This window comes from Nanorana parkeri, unplaced genomic scaffold, assembly GCF_000935625.1.
Source record: "Nanorana parkeri isolate BGI_ZX_2015 unplaced genomic scaffold, ASM93562v1 scaffold1195, whole genome shotgun sequence".
Taxonomy (NCBI): domain Eukaryota; kingdom Metazoa; phylum Chordata; class Amphibia; order Anura; family Dicroglossidae; genus Nanorana; species Nanorana parkeri.
The window spans coordinates 54,634-72,857 of record NW_017307463.1 but is presented as its reverse complement, the minus strand read 5'-3'; the positions used below and the strand labels follow the sequence as shown (position 1 = coordinate 72,857).

The following is an 18,224-nucleotide window of genomic DNA, read 5'->3' as shown; positions in this document are numbered from 1 at the left end:
CTTGGCAATTCTGTTTATGATATCTTTGAATCACAACAGCTCTGCCTGTTTCCAAGAAAACTAAATCAAAGTCCTGATAAATGCCTGAAATACTATTCAGCACAAATCTGCAGCCAGACACCTTGTATAGATAAATACCCTTTTCAGTGCGCACGCCCTCAGGACTCTTTCATATTTCTCTTGAATGTATTCTTTTCCAAATAATATGTTACTTCTGACAGTGCCTGAAAACACCCAGGGCTGCTGGGAGACATAGGCAATTCTTCCTCTGACGTCCACAAAGCCTTTATCTTTTGGCAGTTCACCCAGAACTGCACTCAGAAGAGAAGACTGTGGGGGTGAAAGAGAAAAATAGGTTTGTGAATACAAACATTATTGTGTTTTAACGTTTTATCCAAATGCATCACATTTGAAATGAAATATAATACTGACACTTGATAGAACAAAAATATAACAAATAATATGTTTCCTCTTCTAGCAGTAGTAGGGTTCTATACCGTGTTAGACATTGATTAGTGTAGAAAGTTTGGGGTTTAAGTGATCCTCTTTCTTGGCAAACTTGAACTATTAGAGATTCAAGCTTTCAGGATTCTTTACAATACATAAAGACTGATGAAGGGATCTAAGGAATTCTGAAAGCTTGCTTCTTTAATAACTTAAAGGAGAACAAAGGTGAGTGAAAATCACTCATCCTCAAAGTTCGAGCCGACGTGTGACAATGAAACGGCTCAATAGATCGGGAAGTGAGCGAACACATATTGTCAGTCGCCGCTCCCCGCAGGGATTCCCCCCCTCTCCTCCAGCGCTGGAGGAACGGACGGGGGAAGGGGCGGGAACAGCTGGCTCTGCCTCTAGATAGGCAGAGCAAGCTGTTAAATCAGGCAGCTGGGTGGATCTAGACAATAGCTCGCTATATACTGAGCTTTGGGTCACGGGACTCCTCCCGTGACCATAAATAGAATTATGGGATATAAAGGTTACCCCATAGTTCTCTTTTAAGTTAGCCAAAAAAGGGTATCACTTAAATTCCAAACTTTCTGCACTTCCTCTTCATTGGAAACAAAAAAGTAAAAGACCCCAAGGTGCACAATAGTTTAATACAGAGGCTTTCATATTTGTTCAGTATTTTTATTTCAGAGTAACAAAACATGGATGAGGCCTTTTAGGTTATCAAAAACACCACTGATACACAAATATGTGTTATAACTACATCTTTTATTTATATAAAAATAAAAATGTAATTTACATAATAAAATGCATACATATTTTATTGGATTATGTAATTTCAGTTTTTATTTTACATAAATAAAGTTGTAGTTTTAACACATATTTGTGTAGTATCAATTGTGTTTCTTATACCTTAAAGGCCCTCATCCATGTTTTGTTATTATATATTTCCTCTCGGGTGTGGTATCATTTCAGCTCCATATTAATCCCCAAAACCTATGTACCGTATTTTGCACTCTATAAGGCGCACCGCACCATAGGACGCAGGGAAGGTAGGCTTCTGTGACAGCTGTAGTTAGTCACAGCTGAGATAGGTGGCGCTGTGTTTACAGCGCCACGGTCTCAGTGATCACACAGAGCAGACGAAGAACGGACGTTCTTCGTCTGCTCTAGGTGTTCTATGGTGAGCTCCAATGCCGTGGTCACGGGTCCCCCAGAGGAGCATGTCCACTGCATGTCCTGGGCATCGGGCGATAGGGATTCGCTCCATAAGACGAACACACATTTTTCCCCGCCTTTTGGGGGGGGAAAAGTGCATCTTATGAAGCGAAAAATACGGTATATAAAATTTTTATTTTAGAAAATTATGTTATGAAAAGTTTGTTGAAAAGAATGCATTAATTACATTTTTTTTACGTTACTGTGTATGGCTCCATTCTGCACTGTCAAGTGGTTAAAAAAAAGGCCTCTGCTAACAATAAATATACATTTATATCAAATTCTATTTCCTTAAAGTGAACTGTCCAAAAGCATTTACAGATTGTAGGCTGGGCCGGATTTCTCACAAGGCCAACCGAGGCCAGCAGGGAGTAGAGGGGCAGCAGGGGTTTGGAATTTCTATCTCCCAATGCCCGGGACATGCAGTTCCGGGCACCGGGCGGGTAGTTGTTTTCTACATTTAGCCCTGCTTTGGGCAAGCAGGGCTAAATGTACAGTGGGGAACCTGCCGCTTGTTTTGTACAAGTGATCTCGGCGATGTTGCCGAGATCACTTGTATACAGCCTGCATACAGGGGGGCGCATTGAGGAACCTGGCATTGGGGCAGCAGAGAGAGTAAATCCGGCCCTGATTGTAGGGTCCCCACGCATCTGTCAGTCAGGTGGAAGAATTACAAAATAGGCCTTATGTATGGTCTTCTCAATATGTAATAATCTAGCAGGTGGAAACCAGGGGGAAAAAAGTCCGCTTTCTTGGTACATTTTGAGCTTTTCTTATTTTACTCATTATATGTCGAGGTTTCAGTCAACACAATTTAAATGGGCACAAACCCATTATTTAGGATTTCAGGTCCTGAGCAAAAAATAGGTAAATGTGTAAACTGACTATATTTAGTCTTCATTTTACACTGATTTTCAGTTAAAAACAGAAATCATCTGTAAGTATAATTCAATTTTAAGCACTATAAATTCTATTAAGTCTTATGTATCTATAATTGCCATGAAACTGCTCTATTTCACAATGCATTAACTTGTGTTCTAACCGCTCATCATTTTACACAAATATGTGTTATAACTACATCTTTTATTTATATAAAAATAAAAATGTAATTTACATAATAAAATGCATACATATTTTATTGGATTATGTAATTTCAGTTTTTATTTTACATAAATAAAGTTGTAGTTTTAACACATATTTGTGTAGTATCAATTGTGTTTCTTATACCTTAAAGGCCCTCATCCATGTTTTGTTATTATATATTTCCTCTCGGGTGTGGTATCATTTCAGCTCCATATTAATCCCCAAAACCTATGTACCGTATTTTGCACTCTATAAGGCGCACCGCACCATAGGACGCAGGGAAGGTAGGCTTCTGTGACAGCTGTAGTTAGTCACAGCTGAGATAGGTGGCGCTGTGTTTACAGCGCCACGGTCTCAGTGATCACACAGAGCAGACGAAGAACGGACGTTCTTCGTCTGCTCTAGGTGTTCTATGGTGAGCTCCAATGCCGTGGTCACGGGTCCCCCAGAGGAGCATGTCCACTGCATGTCCTGGGCATCGGGCGATAGGGATTCGCTCCATAAGACGAACACACATTTTTCCCCGCCTTTTGGGGGGGGAAAAGTGCATCTTATGAAGCGAAAAATACGGTATATAAAATTTTTATTTTAGAAAATTATGTTATGAAAAGTTTGTTGAAAAGAATGCATTAATTACATTTTTTTTACGTTACTGTGTATGGCTCCATTCTGCACTGTCAAGTGGTTAAAAAAAAGGCCTCTGCTAACAATAAATATACATTTATATCAAATTCTATTTCCTTAAAGTGAACTGTCCAAAAGCATTTACAGATTGTAGGCTGGGCCGGATTTCTCACAAGGCCAACCGAGGCCAGCAGGGAGTAGAGGGGCAGCAGGGGTTTGGAATTTCTATCTCCCAATGCCCGGGACATGCAGTTCCGGGCACCGGGCGGGTAGTTGTTTTCTACATTTAGCCCTGCTTTGGGCAAGCAGGGCTAAATGTACAGTGGGGAACCTGCCGCTTGTTTTGTACAAGTGATCTCGGCGATGTTGCCGAGATCACTTGTATACAGCCTGCATACAGGGGGGCGCATTGAGGAACCTGGCATTGGGGCAGCAGAGAGAGTAAATCCGGCCCTGATTGTAGGGTCCCCACGCATCTGTCAGTCAGGTGGAAGAATTACAAAATAGGCCTTATGTATGGTCTTCTCAATATGTAATAATCTAGCAGGTGGAAACCAGGGGGAAAAAAGTCCGCTTTCTTGGTACATTTTGAGCTTTTCTTATTTTACTCATTATATGTCGAGGTTTCAGTCAACACAATTTAAATGGGCACAAACCCATTATTTAGGATTTCAGGTCCTGAGCAAAAAATAGGTAAATGTGTAAACTGACTATATTTAGTCTTCATTTTACACTGATTTTCAGTTAAAAACAGAAATCATCTGTAAGTATAATTCAATTTTAAGCACTATAAATTCTATTAAGTCTTATGTATCTATAATTGCCATGAAACTGCTCTATTTCACAATGCATTAACTTGTGTTCTAACCGCTCATCATTTCAGGCCATGTTAACGCATTATTTTCCCTTTCACAGGAAAACTTCAAACAGCCAGCGTCCCATAAGAAAAATACAATACATCGGGGTAAGGTAAACTAAGCGGACTATTGTGTCTTGACAAAGAAGTAACACCCCAAGCAGTTTTCTCTGGCATTTCATCACTCATTTGGAATGCATGGGGACAATCAATGTAAATACATGTTTTCTTTCACCATGAGCCCAATGACTGACTCTGAATGCAGCCTACAGAAAAAGTATCAGCACTTTCATTATGCTGGAAAATCACAGTTTGGAGGTTTGTAGAGCGTGAGAAGAGAAAGAGGGAGAGGAAAATGATACTCACTTTCCCTGCTCCAACAGGTCCGATTACAGCCAGTAATTCCCCAGGTCTCACACTGTATGAGATATTCTGAAGAGTTGGCACGTCCAAGGTCTGCAAATAAAGTAATGTTTGATATAATGCCACTGCAGCCAAGCAAAAACTATTGAAAGTTGTGCAACCTCTTACATTTTGAACTGACAGAAATGGCTAACACATTTTTAGACAACTATTATGAATATCAATTACATTTTGTATACTAGGATATATAATAATGCTTATCTGACAAATTGGACAGTTTCACAACTTATCCAATAGGATGAGACAGTGAAACCTGTTTTTTCCTTTCCAAGAGTGTGCTTTGTTGTAAAAGACGGAAGTCAAAAGGTAGCACATTTATCACATGTGCGAAGGAACAAAATCACTCAGGCTTGCAGAAGAAGTTATTGGTGTAGAGTAATCACAAGATCATCAGTCCTTTCTCCACATAAAATAGAACAACTTTTAACTATAAACTTGTTGCGTTCAAACACTGACTGATTAACTAAAGGAGTTGAACATTGTCAAACAATATCTGTGAATGTTTACTTCAATTATCTCCACACAATTAGTATTTCAAAGTGAACACCATTTTTCTTTTCACAAGATTTTTTCTGGTGATTATAAACTCGTTTAGCAAATCAGCCTTCTTGTCTGAATCAGGGAAAAAGTGTAAGTGAGTTTAATGGGTATGCAAGTGCTGCACGGACAGTTGCTAGTATTTGGAAAATCACTGGTCCTCAATAACTCCTATAAAGCCTCACTATGGCCCAATCTACTTTTATTGTTTTGGATAAAGTAAGGAAGATCTAAAAACCATAGGTTTCTATTGCTGACATTAACCTCTCGGGGGAGATTTTTTTTCACTTCCTTTGTAGTAACCAGGAAAAGAGGGGGAATCTCTTTTCAAAGGATATCACAATTAAAGGACCAGTTTGTATTTAAGTGGGAAGACGACAAATTTCTGTCTGGTTTTTAATGCTAAAATGACACAAATGGCCAGGACTGTATGTATGTGTGTGCCGGCTATTTTTGTCATTTTGGATATAAATGGTATCACCGCAGGTCATGTACCTTGTAGCTGCCATAGAAAGGAACAGGTGAGGGATTCATTTTTTCTTTGTTTATATTTCTGTTTATGTGCCTGTGATATTTTGTAGATATAAGCACATATGGTGAGCGCGCTTACTGATCACTCTCAATGACGACTGACATAAAAAGGACAGTAATTTATTTATCAAAGACCGACAACCCAGTGTACAAAAACATAAAGTCCACTTGTCTTTCAGCAAAATAACATTTTACAATGTCTCGCCGACTCCAGGTTGTCACACACAATCACGGTGCCCCAATCCCAGGACTCTAGCGTCTTTTCCAACAGAGCAACAAATCCACAGACGTGCTCACTACCATTTAGATACTCCAAGCGGCTTTCCACACCTCTCGTGTGACTCTAAAGCTGGCCATACACCTATAGATTTTCTGCAGATTTTTTATGATCAGATGTCAAAAGTGCAACAGATTCCTCCAACTACACTAAACTGTGTGGATGGAGGAATCTCCCACTGGGCCAAGCTTCAGTATCTTACTAGTCGGCCCCGCTGGCTCACAAAATACCTGAAAAATGCCTTCATCCAAATCAGATCGTTCAGGTATTTTGACAGCCAGCGAGGCTGACTAGCAAGATACTGAAGCTTGGCCAGTGGGAGAGTCCTCCATCCACACAGTTTAGCGTAGATGGAAGAATCTGTTGCACTTTTTCCATCTGACCGTAGAAAATCTGCAGAAAATGTATAGGTGTATGGCCAGCTTTACACACATCCCTCATGTGTCACTGGCTCTCTCCGCCTCCTCAGCTGTCTGCCGTGTGCCTTCAAAACACATGCAACCTGGCTTCACTCTGACTACTCGGTGAAGTCCTCCTGACTCCTGACCACTGACCACTGACCTTCCCTGTCTCCCAGGTGGAGCCCTGAACATTAGCCATCAACCTTTCCATAAAAGCTATGCACAGGTGCGCAATCATTGTGTGCTGGTCACAACTAAACCATTGACCCAGGAATGGAGGCTTCATCCCTCCAAATTCTCTTTGAAGTCTCCCGGTTCCATGATGGTGAGCAAAATCCTGAAAACCTGGAAATAACTGAAAAGTCAGGTCTTTCCCTATAAGAATACTTGCTTTCTGAAAATACTCAGCCTATCTGGCTGAGAGTCCTGGGTGACCATAATGGCATATTATACCGTGGTATTGACATGGTAGTGACTTTTGGGGTAATACCCCTCACTTCTTATGAGGTCACAGGAGAGGAACAGCAGGAACTTTCCCAAAAATAGACACATAACGGAAAGAAAAACCTGGCAGGAGTTCTACCCCATCCACAATCTACTCTAAAAAAAAAAAAAGACGTTGGCTGTGGTCGAGTTTTGAATGTCAATGCTTACATGGACTACAAAGCATGCAGCCAAATAAGGCTTGGTAATAGGTGACAATATAACTATGCCAAAGCTGAAGGCAAATATGTTAGCTATCACCTTGTCAAAAAATACACTAGAGGATAAGGAGGTGCTGCTGGCTTGAGAAAACAGCAATCATAAATGGCGATGGAAGACAAATATGGCTTTGAACTTGTAGTTAAACATAGGCTATGTTCCAGGGCATTCATATGAGATGGTTTGTCATAGTTCTGGCATCGGTTATTTACAAGCAGATCATTCACCAGATATAAAAGAAAACATGGTATGTATTTGTTCTTAAAAATCTGCCAAGCGCTACCAATCTGCCAAGTGAATAAAGTCACACATTCCTTCTCACTCACAAATGTTACCTTAAAAGTTGACAAATAGAAAATAATGATTCAGCAAAGTAGATATATGCATATACGCAAATATGCATAAATAATTCTGATGGCTTTGTTTTCCTACAGTTACTTTGAAAATGGAGAAAATGGCATGTGGCTCTTACCTTTATGTTTTAGGCAGATTTGTGCTTAAAACAGCATATGCCCCTGATATATTTAGTACTGTTTAAGGGAGAACTATGGGGTTAAGGCTTTTCCCCATAGTTCTCCCTAGGGTAACGGGAGGACACAAACTAGCGTCCTCCTGTCACCCTAGGCTCAGTATACCGCGAGCCGTAGCTCTCATTGTCACAGGTCGGCTAGAACTATGAGGTGAGTGAAAAGCACTCACCTCATCGTTCTCCTTTAAGAAAGAAATGCTGCTTATGAAAAGGGGAGCTTTTAGGCAAATGTTAAACTGAGTTAAAAGAGGACTGCCTTATACTCAACATAAAATGATCTCCTACATACAGTATACTTTGTCCTAGGCTACACTAAAAATGTATTCTCTGAAGTTCTGCTAATGTGAAAACAAGATTATAAAACATCAGTGATCAGTAAAAAATTATTGTGAGCCTTCCTCTACAGTTATGATCCTTCTTTTACATTTATGTTATTATTTTAAAGTCTCAGACAAATTTTCCTACAGACCATGTATTTAAGACATATATTTACAGGGAACAATAATCTAGTTTTGCCAGCATATGACTTCAATATGGATTCTACCAAAGTACCACTAGGTGGCAGCAACTCAACAAAAACAGATCACAGTTAAACTTGATTTTTACAGTATGCATTTTAAAGTGACACTAAACTCAGGAGTTACATTTTAAAAATACATTCAAGTACCCCAACTTTTAACAAAAATGTGTCTTATTTGTGTATCACTCAGCTGTAGATCCTCAAATCATCTCGGAATTGGTACTGACCGGTGCTCAGTTCCTTCTGGAGCGTGGCTACTTTTGTTCTCCATGGTCCCTGTGTGTATTGTAAAGTAGCCACTGCTCCAAGCTCGTCCCGTGATGGACTAAAATTTCATGTTTAGTTTACTGATTTGTATTCAGATTGTAGTCCACCACAGGAGTGAGCTTGGAGCGGTGGCTACTTTACAACACACACAGGCACCATGGAGAACAAAGGTAGCCACCCTCCAGAAGGAAGGACAGTGTCAGCACCAATTCAGAGATGATTTGATACACAAATAAGATACATTTTTATTAATAGTTTTAGTACTTGAATGTATTTTTAAGATTAAACTCCTGAGTTTAGTGCCACTTTAAAAGGCATAATGTAAAAATCAAGTTTACAAGTTTAACGAGTTAAAAGATAATCAATACAATGCCTGCTACTGCTCAATAACTGCTACATAATGCATGTTATAAATAAAGGTTAAATATTATGGCGAGTTGAAGGACAGAATTGTAAGACAGAATTAAAGTAAACCTTAAACACAGAGAGGATGCACACACTACAAATAAAAACTGAAACTGAGTATAAATAGAAATTAAATATTACTCTTGTGTCCCACTATGTATACAAATCATACTGCAGAGCAAGGAGGAACCAGGGCAAGTAGGACCTTTAAAAAATGGCAGGTACCTAAGTGGATATTCCCTTGGGCTTTACTCAATAACAGTGCAAGGAGCAATCTAATTGCATAACACCTTGCAGACCATCATTTACCCACTCATGGCAGTCTCCTGCTATCTATATAAGGCTCTAATTGGTTGTGGTGAATAACTGTTTGTGCCAGGTAGAAATAAAATCCCTCCAGACATCAATTAAAGTCACAAGGAGCAAAGCATTGTTCCCAAAATAATCAATCAGAATCCATCTTGAACTGTCCTGGCTTTAGTAAAGTGACATCTCATTTGTTTAAATGGGTTTCTACACTTTGTTCCTTGCGCTGTTTATTGAATGTATTAGAAAAGACGTGTGTGTTAAAAAATACTTTAAAAATACATTCAAGTACCCTATTAACAAAAATGTATCTTATTTGTGTATCACTCGGCTGTAGAACCTCAAATCATCTCTGAATTGGTGCCGACACTGTCCTTCCTTCTGGAGCGGGGCTACTTTTGTTCCCCATGGTCCCTGTGTGTGTTATGTAAAGTACCCGCAGCTCCAAGTTTGTTCCTGTGATGGACTACAATCTCATGTTTAGTTTATTAATTTGTATTGAAATTATAGTCTATCACAGGAGTGAGCTTGGAGTGGTGGCTGTAAAGTATCCCTGTAATTTAGAAGTAAATATAATACTGTGAAGGAATAGGTCTAGAAAGGTAAACTACCTTGTTATTTTATGGCTGAAATGTAGAATATTTTAGCATGCAGATAAAGGCCTACTCTAATCTGGTGTGTCTCGAAAGTTTCTGTGTTAGAATAACAGCTCTAGGAGGGTTAGGTGTGACAGAAAGAACTGTTAGTCTGTGAACAGCTAGAAATCTGAGGGATAACTTTGGCAGTTTCCTCTCAAGGTTATTCTTCATCCTTCATTTCTCCATTTCAGATTATTGCCCAATTGCTCCATCAACTAACCTCCAAGAAGGGCAATAGTAATACCAATATACAAAGCAGTGGACCTAACAAGATGGAAGTCATTTCTAAGTTCACCACACATTTTATCCTCTAATTGTACAATTTTCTTTATCTTTACCAACACCTATGTAGTGCAAGGGCCTGCCTGAATGAATACAAATTGATTTGATAGTTTAGGGAACTCCTGATATAACATAGTTTTGGTAAATCAAACGTTGACTGTACAGTCAGATTGTAACATGTATGGTGACCTTTACAGTAAACCTGTGAGCACAGAAATACAGGAAATGCCAAAAATTGACTAGGCTTTTTAAAGGTGCAGACTTCAGGGATGTCATCCTGATCCTGGCTTTAGTACCCATCAAGACACTAAGCTAGAACAAACATTGAGCATTCAGACTTTTCACACTTCACTAGCTATATGCTTTTGCATGTCAGTGTCTCACTACATAGCGAAGCTACAATCACGATGACAGCCTGGAGCCTGCACTTTTACAAAAGTCAGCAATGGCTCCAATATTTCTATCCTCACCGTTCTTGTTTTTTTTTTTAAAAGGTACAGGAACTGGAGTTAAACTGTTTTGGAATTCTCATAGAGAAAGGCAGTTCACTGATTTACAGAATTTAGCTCATTATCACTACCCAAAAGCATCTTCCATAAGGATGAAAAAAAACCTCATAAGATGTCCTTAAAGTAGAAGTACTGGGATAGTAACTCGTCCCAATAGTTTGAGGGCGACGTGTGACACTGCAGGTGTCACATACTGGCTCTATAGATCGAGAACTGAGCGATCACAAACCGCTGATTGCTCAGCTCACGGTCTTCTCTCTGCAGAGAGTAGTGACCATGAGTCACAGCTCCTCCCAGTGATACCCCCCTCTCCTCTCTGTTCCAGCAGTGCTCATTGGAGGGAGAGAAAGGGGAGGGGGTGGGCAAAGATGGCCAGCCGTCAGAGAGTGGGGTGGATCCCGACAATCTTGTTGGGATCTTTCCTGTCTGCAGCGCGGCTCTGTGCTGTTCGCAAATAGCAGGCAGGAGTCCGTTAGATGCTGCTTTTGGGTCACAGGAGTAAATTAGTAAATCTACTCTATTGACCCAAAAGAGGACTAAAGCCAAAACAAAGGTTTGGCTTTAGTCCTCTTTTAATGATATCCTTCATATTAGAAAAAAATTATACAGATCCTATCTTGTCTACATTCAATCCATCACACTATACTGTCTGCTACATTTCAACAAGTTCACATCATTTTTTTCTTAACTCGTTATATTTTCCATTAGTACATTAAAATACAAGATAGCAGGATACACACGACATCGATGCTGGTACAAAGCATTCTAAGAGAAAGGTGATACATCATATGACCATTTGTTAAACAGCATATATTACATCACCAGTGGAGATGAAGCATAAGTAAAGGATATAGAGAGGTACTAAATACATTACAATGCATTTAGTAGAATGGATGTACATTTTTATTGCATAAACCAAAGTACAGCAAATAGTGAGTAAGATAGTGAATAGGGAATATATGTCTGTATTCAGGCCCGGTGCAAGGTGCATTTTTCTGCCACCTATCGGCAACCTCAAGCAGTCTTATGGTAGCGCTAGCCCTGCAAAGACATCCCATAAAGCAGCTCTCCAAAACTAAGATGAGATCTGTGATATCCATGTTACAGATCAAATCAATTATCTCGGAAGCATTTAGAAAAAAGGAAGACTATCAACTACTAGTGCTGTATATGCGGAGCCACAAGCAATGACACCCCAAATAGTTTACTGTGGAGGACCCCAATACAAAGACACCCAAATTGTGCCACTCCAAAAAGCATAACGAAGCAGCTCACACTAAACATATCCAGAATTTGGGAAAAGATTGACCATCATCTTCGTAAGCCCTATATGTAAAGCCACAGGCATTGACACCCCACATCTATTACCATGGAGCACCCCATAACAAGGACACCCCCCATAGATCTTCACTAAAGATAGCATAAATAACAGCACTGACCGCCCTTGAAATGGAGGTATATACAATGACCGCCATTGAAATGAAGGTATATACAATGACCGCCAATGTAACGGAGGTATTCACACTGACCACCAATGTAGCAAAGGTATTCCCACTGACCGCCAATGTAACAAAGGTATTCACACTGACCGCCAATGTAACGGAGGTATTCACACTGACCACCAATATAGCAAAGGTATTCACACTGACCGCCAATGTAACAAAGGTATTCACACTGACCGCAAATGTAACGAAAGTGTTCACAATGACCGCCAATATAACGAAATTGTTCACAATGACTGCCAATGTAATAAAAGTATATACCATACACCAGGGGTCAAAATTTCAAGTCCTGAGCTACTATCCAGGCCTTAAGAGTTACTCTCCACCAGTTGCCCACCTGACCCCTACCCTCCCGCGGCCTTAACTCCGCCCCTAAACACACCTTCTTAAATAATCTTATAAATGAGACTGTTACATGTTTATGCAGAATAAAATATAATCCCCCCTGTTCCCTGCCCCCCACACATAACATAATCCCCTCCCCTTGTTCCCTGCCCCCACAATGTAAAATAATACCCCCTCGCCTGCTTGTCTTTCTGCGGGGAAGGGGAGGCGAGTAGGCAGATCCATGGTGATCTAGTGTGATTAGTAAGGTCTGCAGACCTTACTAATCACTTCATTTTCGACCGGGAGCTCAGTGAAGAGCTCCGGCCGAAAGCAAGGGAGACAGGCCAGCAGGAGCAGCTGCTCCCACGAGTCAGGTACGTGGTCTGAGACCGCAAGCCTGACTAGAATTTCCACCCGCCTGCACTGCATTTCCACTCGCCAAATGCAAGCAGGCGAGTGGAAATGTTGAGCCTTGCCATACACATACTTAAACATACATGTTTCTTGCAGTCTTCAGGTTGGTGGGCGGTACTATGTTCAGTACATGGAGTGCCATGCAGCCCACGAATACTGTGATTTGCATATCATATTTACATATGAATGGGCCGCGGCTCATTGACATGCAATAAAAATGTACATCCATTCTACTAAATGCATTGCAATGTATTTAGTACTTCTCATATGTTAATGTGCCGGCGGGTGACAGCTTCAGGGACAGTGCAGGCTTCCAGCAGGCTCTGGAGAGAGCACACAGCAGAGGGAGCCGGGGGCAGGGCTCAGACTATAGAAGACTGAAGCTCAGAGCTCCGTCCATGCCGCTGCTCCTGTGAATGGATTGCGCTGATTTTTCACCCTCCCCCACCAGCGCCCTCAAGCGACTGCTTGTGCTACCTGTATGGTAGTGCCGGCACGGTCTGTATTTTCCCAGAATTGCTTCTAATAAAGCTGATTATACAATCATAGGCTATGTGTTTGTCCAGGATAACTATTTAAGCAACAATCTCATGGTGATATTTCACAAGGTATTTTCACTAGAACACCATTGCCCCCAGAGTTGTTGGCCCAGCCAAGAACTATGTATTTGGTACACAATACATTCATATGGTATGATGGCATTCAACAAATGGATTCAGATGCCAGCAGGTTTTAACTTTAATATCTTCAAACTTCTTTTGGACTGAATTAAATATGTGTAAATAATTTTTGATGGAGGCCCTATGGCCTTTGTGTTAAATCACAGCAATTAGAGGATATTTCAAAACCACTTTCTTAGAGTTTCTGAGTTGAGAGTGTAAGGCATGTCTTAGTTGTAAGTATTTATACAAAGCTGTATAAGGAATATTGCAGTATTCTTGCAAAGTTTCATAGAAAATAACAGCATTGTTTTGAATTAAGTGTTGCAAAAGGGTAACCTGTGTTTCCACCAACCAGCCAGTAGGCATACAATTCAGGTAGAACTGAATTACCCCACAACTGCACTGTTCAGCTGCTTGCCATGCCCCCTGTGTGCATAATTCTAATTGTAACTCATTTGTATTCTTCCTAGATTCAGTTCTAAATTACTATGATTGCAAAGTCACTGTTCACAATTGAAATCAGAACTCCAAAAAGCTAGACACACAGTAGAAATACATACAAGGGAGCTGTCTTATAAAGGATTTGTATTTCGGTCTATCCAGTTCTAAAATGTACAAAGCTCTGCCACACAGCACAGTCCTATCTGGAAAGACAAAGGACCGGATTTTTACCTACTGCAGTTTAAGTGATATTAAAGGGTAATAGGGTTATTCACAAAAGGGTGAAGAGTTTGGAGAAGGCAGGAGAAGTGAACAATCTAGGACAAAATAGCTGATTCTTCAAAATTCTCCAAACTCTTCACCCTTTTGTGAATATCCCTTTAAATGCTGATGTAATCACTTACAATGGATGCTGCCCCTTGATGTTTAAAAGTTTTAGTTTGCTACAGAATTATTTGGTCCTCTGAGCACTGGACCTGATGTCCTGTTTTAGGTTGGCTGTTTTCACTTCATTTGTATGATGACACCCTTGTGTTTTTTAGTAATCTGTGTGTGTCACCACAAACACACAAGCACAGCAAGGCAAGATGTTCCCCCTACTCCCTGCTCCTCCGTCTTCCCTTCTCTAAGCTAGTAGATGAACAGTTGCTGGAGACTGTTCTGCCCCTTGTGATCTTGTACTGGACAGGAGGTTCAGGGAAGCCGGGCTGAGAGAGTTGGAGGCAGCTGTTTGGAAACATGATGACTAAGTGCTTGACCAAAAATGTAAAGAAATGCTTTGTTGGGCGATGCATATTTGTTTGATCTGAATTAATTATTGATAAAAAGTTTGAGAGTTTAATACTACTTTAAATACACTTACAGGTCTTGTCTCTCCCCAGCCTGCTCTCTTCTCCATTCAATGGCTATTTAAAGTGAACACAGTTACTATTATTTACTTAGCAAAAACCATTCCTAAATAACACATTTAAGTGTTTCAGTCTTACTATGGTAAAACCTCATAGTTTGTTGGAAATGTTTAACTCACATATTTGATGTCTGATTGCAAAAAAACAAACAGGTTAGTCTGGGACAGGCTGTTATAAATGTTTATGTATTACTTTATTTGGCACATTAAAAGTGTTGACATTTTGCATATCTGATAAATTATGATGTATTTGCATTTTTTTTGTCCTCTAGCAACAATTTTTTTTTCTCATGTAGTTGTTCATATGCATTAATCTTTCTCATCTATTTTTGGAAGGCTGTAAATTATGCTAACATTTATAGAGTATATGGTGTCACTTTTTATTATGGTTCAAATGTGGAGTTAAGGTTTTATCTTGTATGCATTCAATAATTCCTTACAGGTATTCTAATTCAGTGTTCTAAAGTGAAATAAATCATGCATGGTTTTAAAATAGTTTTTACCAAGTACCCCCTGAAATCAATTATCCTATATTTAGTACCCATAAAGAGCCTACATTTACTGCTATTCTTATGAAATGTGTATAAATATTTACATTTGGTTTCTTATTTGTGAAAACTTTAAATGGAAATCAAAGTATATCAGGTATATACACACCACTGGTAGTAAATCTCTTAAAAAGTAATTCTATTTCTTTCCAACTGCCCTTCTTGGGCGCGACCTTTAATGTTTGCAGCGGTTTAGTATGCTTTCTCACAGCGCGAATGGCGGTTCTGTGATGCAGTGACTCACAAAACAACAACTTCCTTCCTATAACCCTGTAAGTTTGTTGGGCCCCCCAATATCCATGTGGACCCTAACATGTACCTGATCTGTTTGACTAGCGAGTCTACTCCACCAGCGATATCTGTCATTCTGCTTGAAAATTGAGCTTGGCCTATCCTAATACAGTTCTGTCACTCGTTGATTTGCGTGCTGTATGTTGTAACCATGTGCTTGCTACTATGCCTTCGCAAATGTGTTCTGTTATGTCAAAACAATAAACATCTTTGATTTGGTATTTTTTTGAAAGACATTTTCTGGATGAAGCAGGCATGAGTTGACTGAGGTGGTTAATTATAACAGCTTTACTGGTTCCTTTTGAAGAAAAATGAACATACATAATATGGATAATAAACTCTTTTGTGTTTTTATAATAAAGGGGTATCTATCAGTACCTAAAATTCTGACAAAATGTGGCTAAATAGATTTAAAAAGATTATTGTTAGCAGGCAGAAATGACTTATTGAAGGCAGCTGAACCTCAACACAATTATCAGAAGGAAAGGCTCACAATTGTCAAAGCGTCTCAAGGTGCTGCAACCTAATGACATTCAATAAAAGGATTAATGCTGTAAATGGCCTGAAGGTCGTGCTTCGAAATAACATTCTACTGAAGTTTCACAAGAGATTTATAATAGGAAAGAATAAACAGCATGTTTCGGCAAGAAACAGGTTCCATTCACCACTTTAAGCCTCACCCAACTCTGAACCATCTAATTACATCTATTTACTGAAATGCAGCATTTAGTTTTCAACTGTGGCCTTATTATAAAAGCAATACACAAATGTTATCAGTTCCTCCATCACAGGGTAGAAGATCTCTCCTTTCTTGTGAATGCAGATAAGGGATTTAATCTTCTTATCTGGGCTAATGTACTGTGAGAGAAAACACTAATAGGGGTATGCTCATTCAGATTCACCTTAAAAATCTTACCTTGTCCCAGTAACATGTCAGATCCTGAATTTGTACCAGCAGGCTTTCCTCTTTTTCCTCTGGCTGATATACAGCTGGATTTGAAATCTCATCAAGCAACAAAAAGTTCTAAAAGTGAATAGATAGACCAGCAAAATTAGGTTCCGTCATGAATAATCCTTCTAATAAAAGAAAGAGACACACATAACTCTGTAAAGTCATTTGGCTAACGTAATATGTAAGGGTAACAAAAACCTGCTATGTGAGAAACAAAAAAGCTGAAAAAATTGATTCCTCATTATAAAAATGCAAGCCTCATTCCCATTACGCTGACCTTGCTAAAAGTGTCCTTACTTTGAGTCACTGGCTTGCAACTTTGTTCTTACTTTACTTGTCTACATACCTGTTCTGGATCAATGATGTGAAACGTGCTAAAGCCACTGGGTCAGAACCACAGCCAAGTATCTAGCATTTTTAGGAAGAGGTCATTAATTGTTCTCTGGTGGCAGGTTCATTTTAAAGTGTATCTATAGCCAACTTTTTTTTTTAGTTTTGGATTGAGTAGGTAACGGTTAACTCCCCTTGTGGGTTTATATTTTGCTGTCTGTGTTTTGTTGAGGAGATTTATCTTCACTCCCTGTCTTGGAGAGACACAAGACACAAGACAAAATTGAGAGTGGTGTGAATCCAGCCTCAAAGTTTGCATTTTCCCATTACTTTCTGTGAGAATGGTCACCAGTATGAATAATATGGTGAATCTACCCAGCAGGGACAAAGACAGCAATAAAAACCTGACAGCGGTGGGTTCTAATCTTGTGATACTGTATCAAAAGTTACATACAGTGTAATATACACACACACACACACACGTGTATATAAACGAAGGTGAGTCAAAAAGTATCCAAACTCCGGTTACATTAAAACTTCTGTTGGCCACACTGTCTTATCAGCGCTTTCCAGTCAAGGCTACTGTCTCCCCAGTCACTGCTGTGCAGGTGTGAACATGTTACTTCAGTTCATTTGTAACTGCGGTGCAAGAAAAAATGGATGCCCCACTTGTGATTTGCACAAAAGAAAAGCAGGGTGCAGTGATTAGTTTTTTTGTGGTCTGAGGTTGTGTCTGGTCCCGTTATTTATCGAAGACTTTGGTGGAAATGTACCATTACTGGAGCAGACAGAATCTGGAGCAGTTGCCCATTGCAACCAATCAGCTTCTATCTTTAGTTTGTTCAGTTAGGCTTTGAAAACGAAAGAGGGAAGGTGATTGGTTACTATGGGCAACTGCTCCAGATTCTGTCTGCTGCAGTTTTGATAAATTCCCAGCACAAGTGTTAGGCATCAAAAAGGATCCGGGCGCCTGTCCACGTTCACAGCTGATGACAACATTGAGCGTGCGCCTATAGTCCTAATTTTGCTCCATCGGACTTTCATCTGTTTGGTCCCCTGAAAGCAGCCCTACGAGGACAAAGATTTACCTCTGATGACAAAGTGAAGACAGTGGTGTATTCATGGCTCACAGCTCAGCCTAAAACATTTTTAAATGCGGGAATAAGAAAGCATTTGGCAGATGGACACAGTGCATTAAAAACCAAGGAGATTATGTATTTGTCTTTTATAAAGTTGATTAAAATAAATTCTACAGCCAAAGTGTGGATCATTTTTGACTCACCCGCATTTTATAT

The 18,224-nt window shown here is 39.8% G+C and overlaps 1 protein-coding gene across 1 annotated transcript in view; it reads right to left on the bottom strand.

Moving 5' to 3' along the window:
* Nucleotides 1–18,224, bottom strand: part of ABCC4 (ATP binding cassette subfamily C member 4) — a 211,660-nt gene that overhangs the window by 164,208 nt on the left and 29,228 nt on the right. The window contains exons 10-12 of the mRNA XM_018568481.1: nucleotides 16,564–16,671; nucleotides 4,595–4,684; nucleotides 139–330 (exon numbers count right to left, since the gene is read on the bottom strand). Coding sequence (XP_018423983.1) covers nucleotides 139–330; nucleotides 4,595–4,684; nucleotides 16,564–16,671 — 390 coding nt within the window. The remainder of the gene's footprint in view (nucleotides 1–138; nucleotides 331–4,594; nucleotides 4,685–16,563; nucleotides 16,672–18,224) is intronic.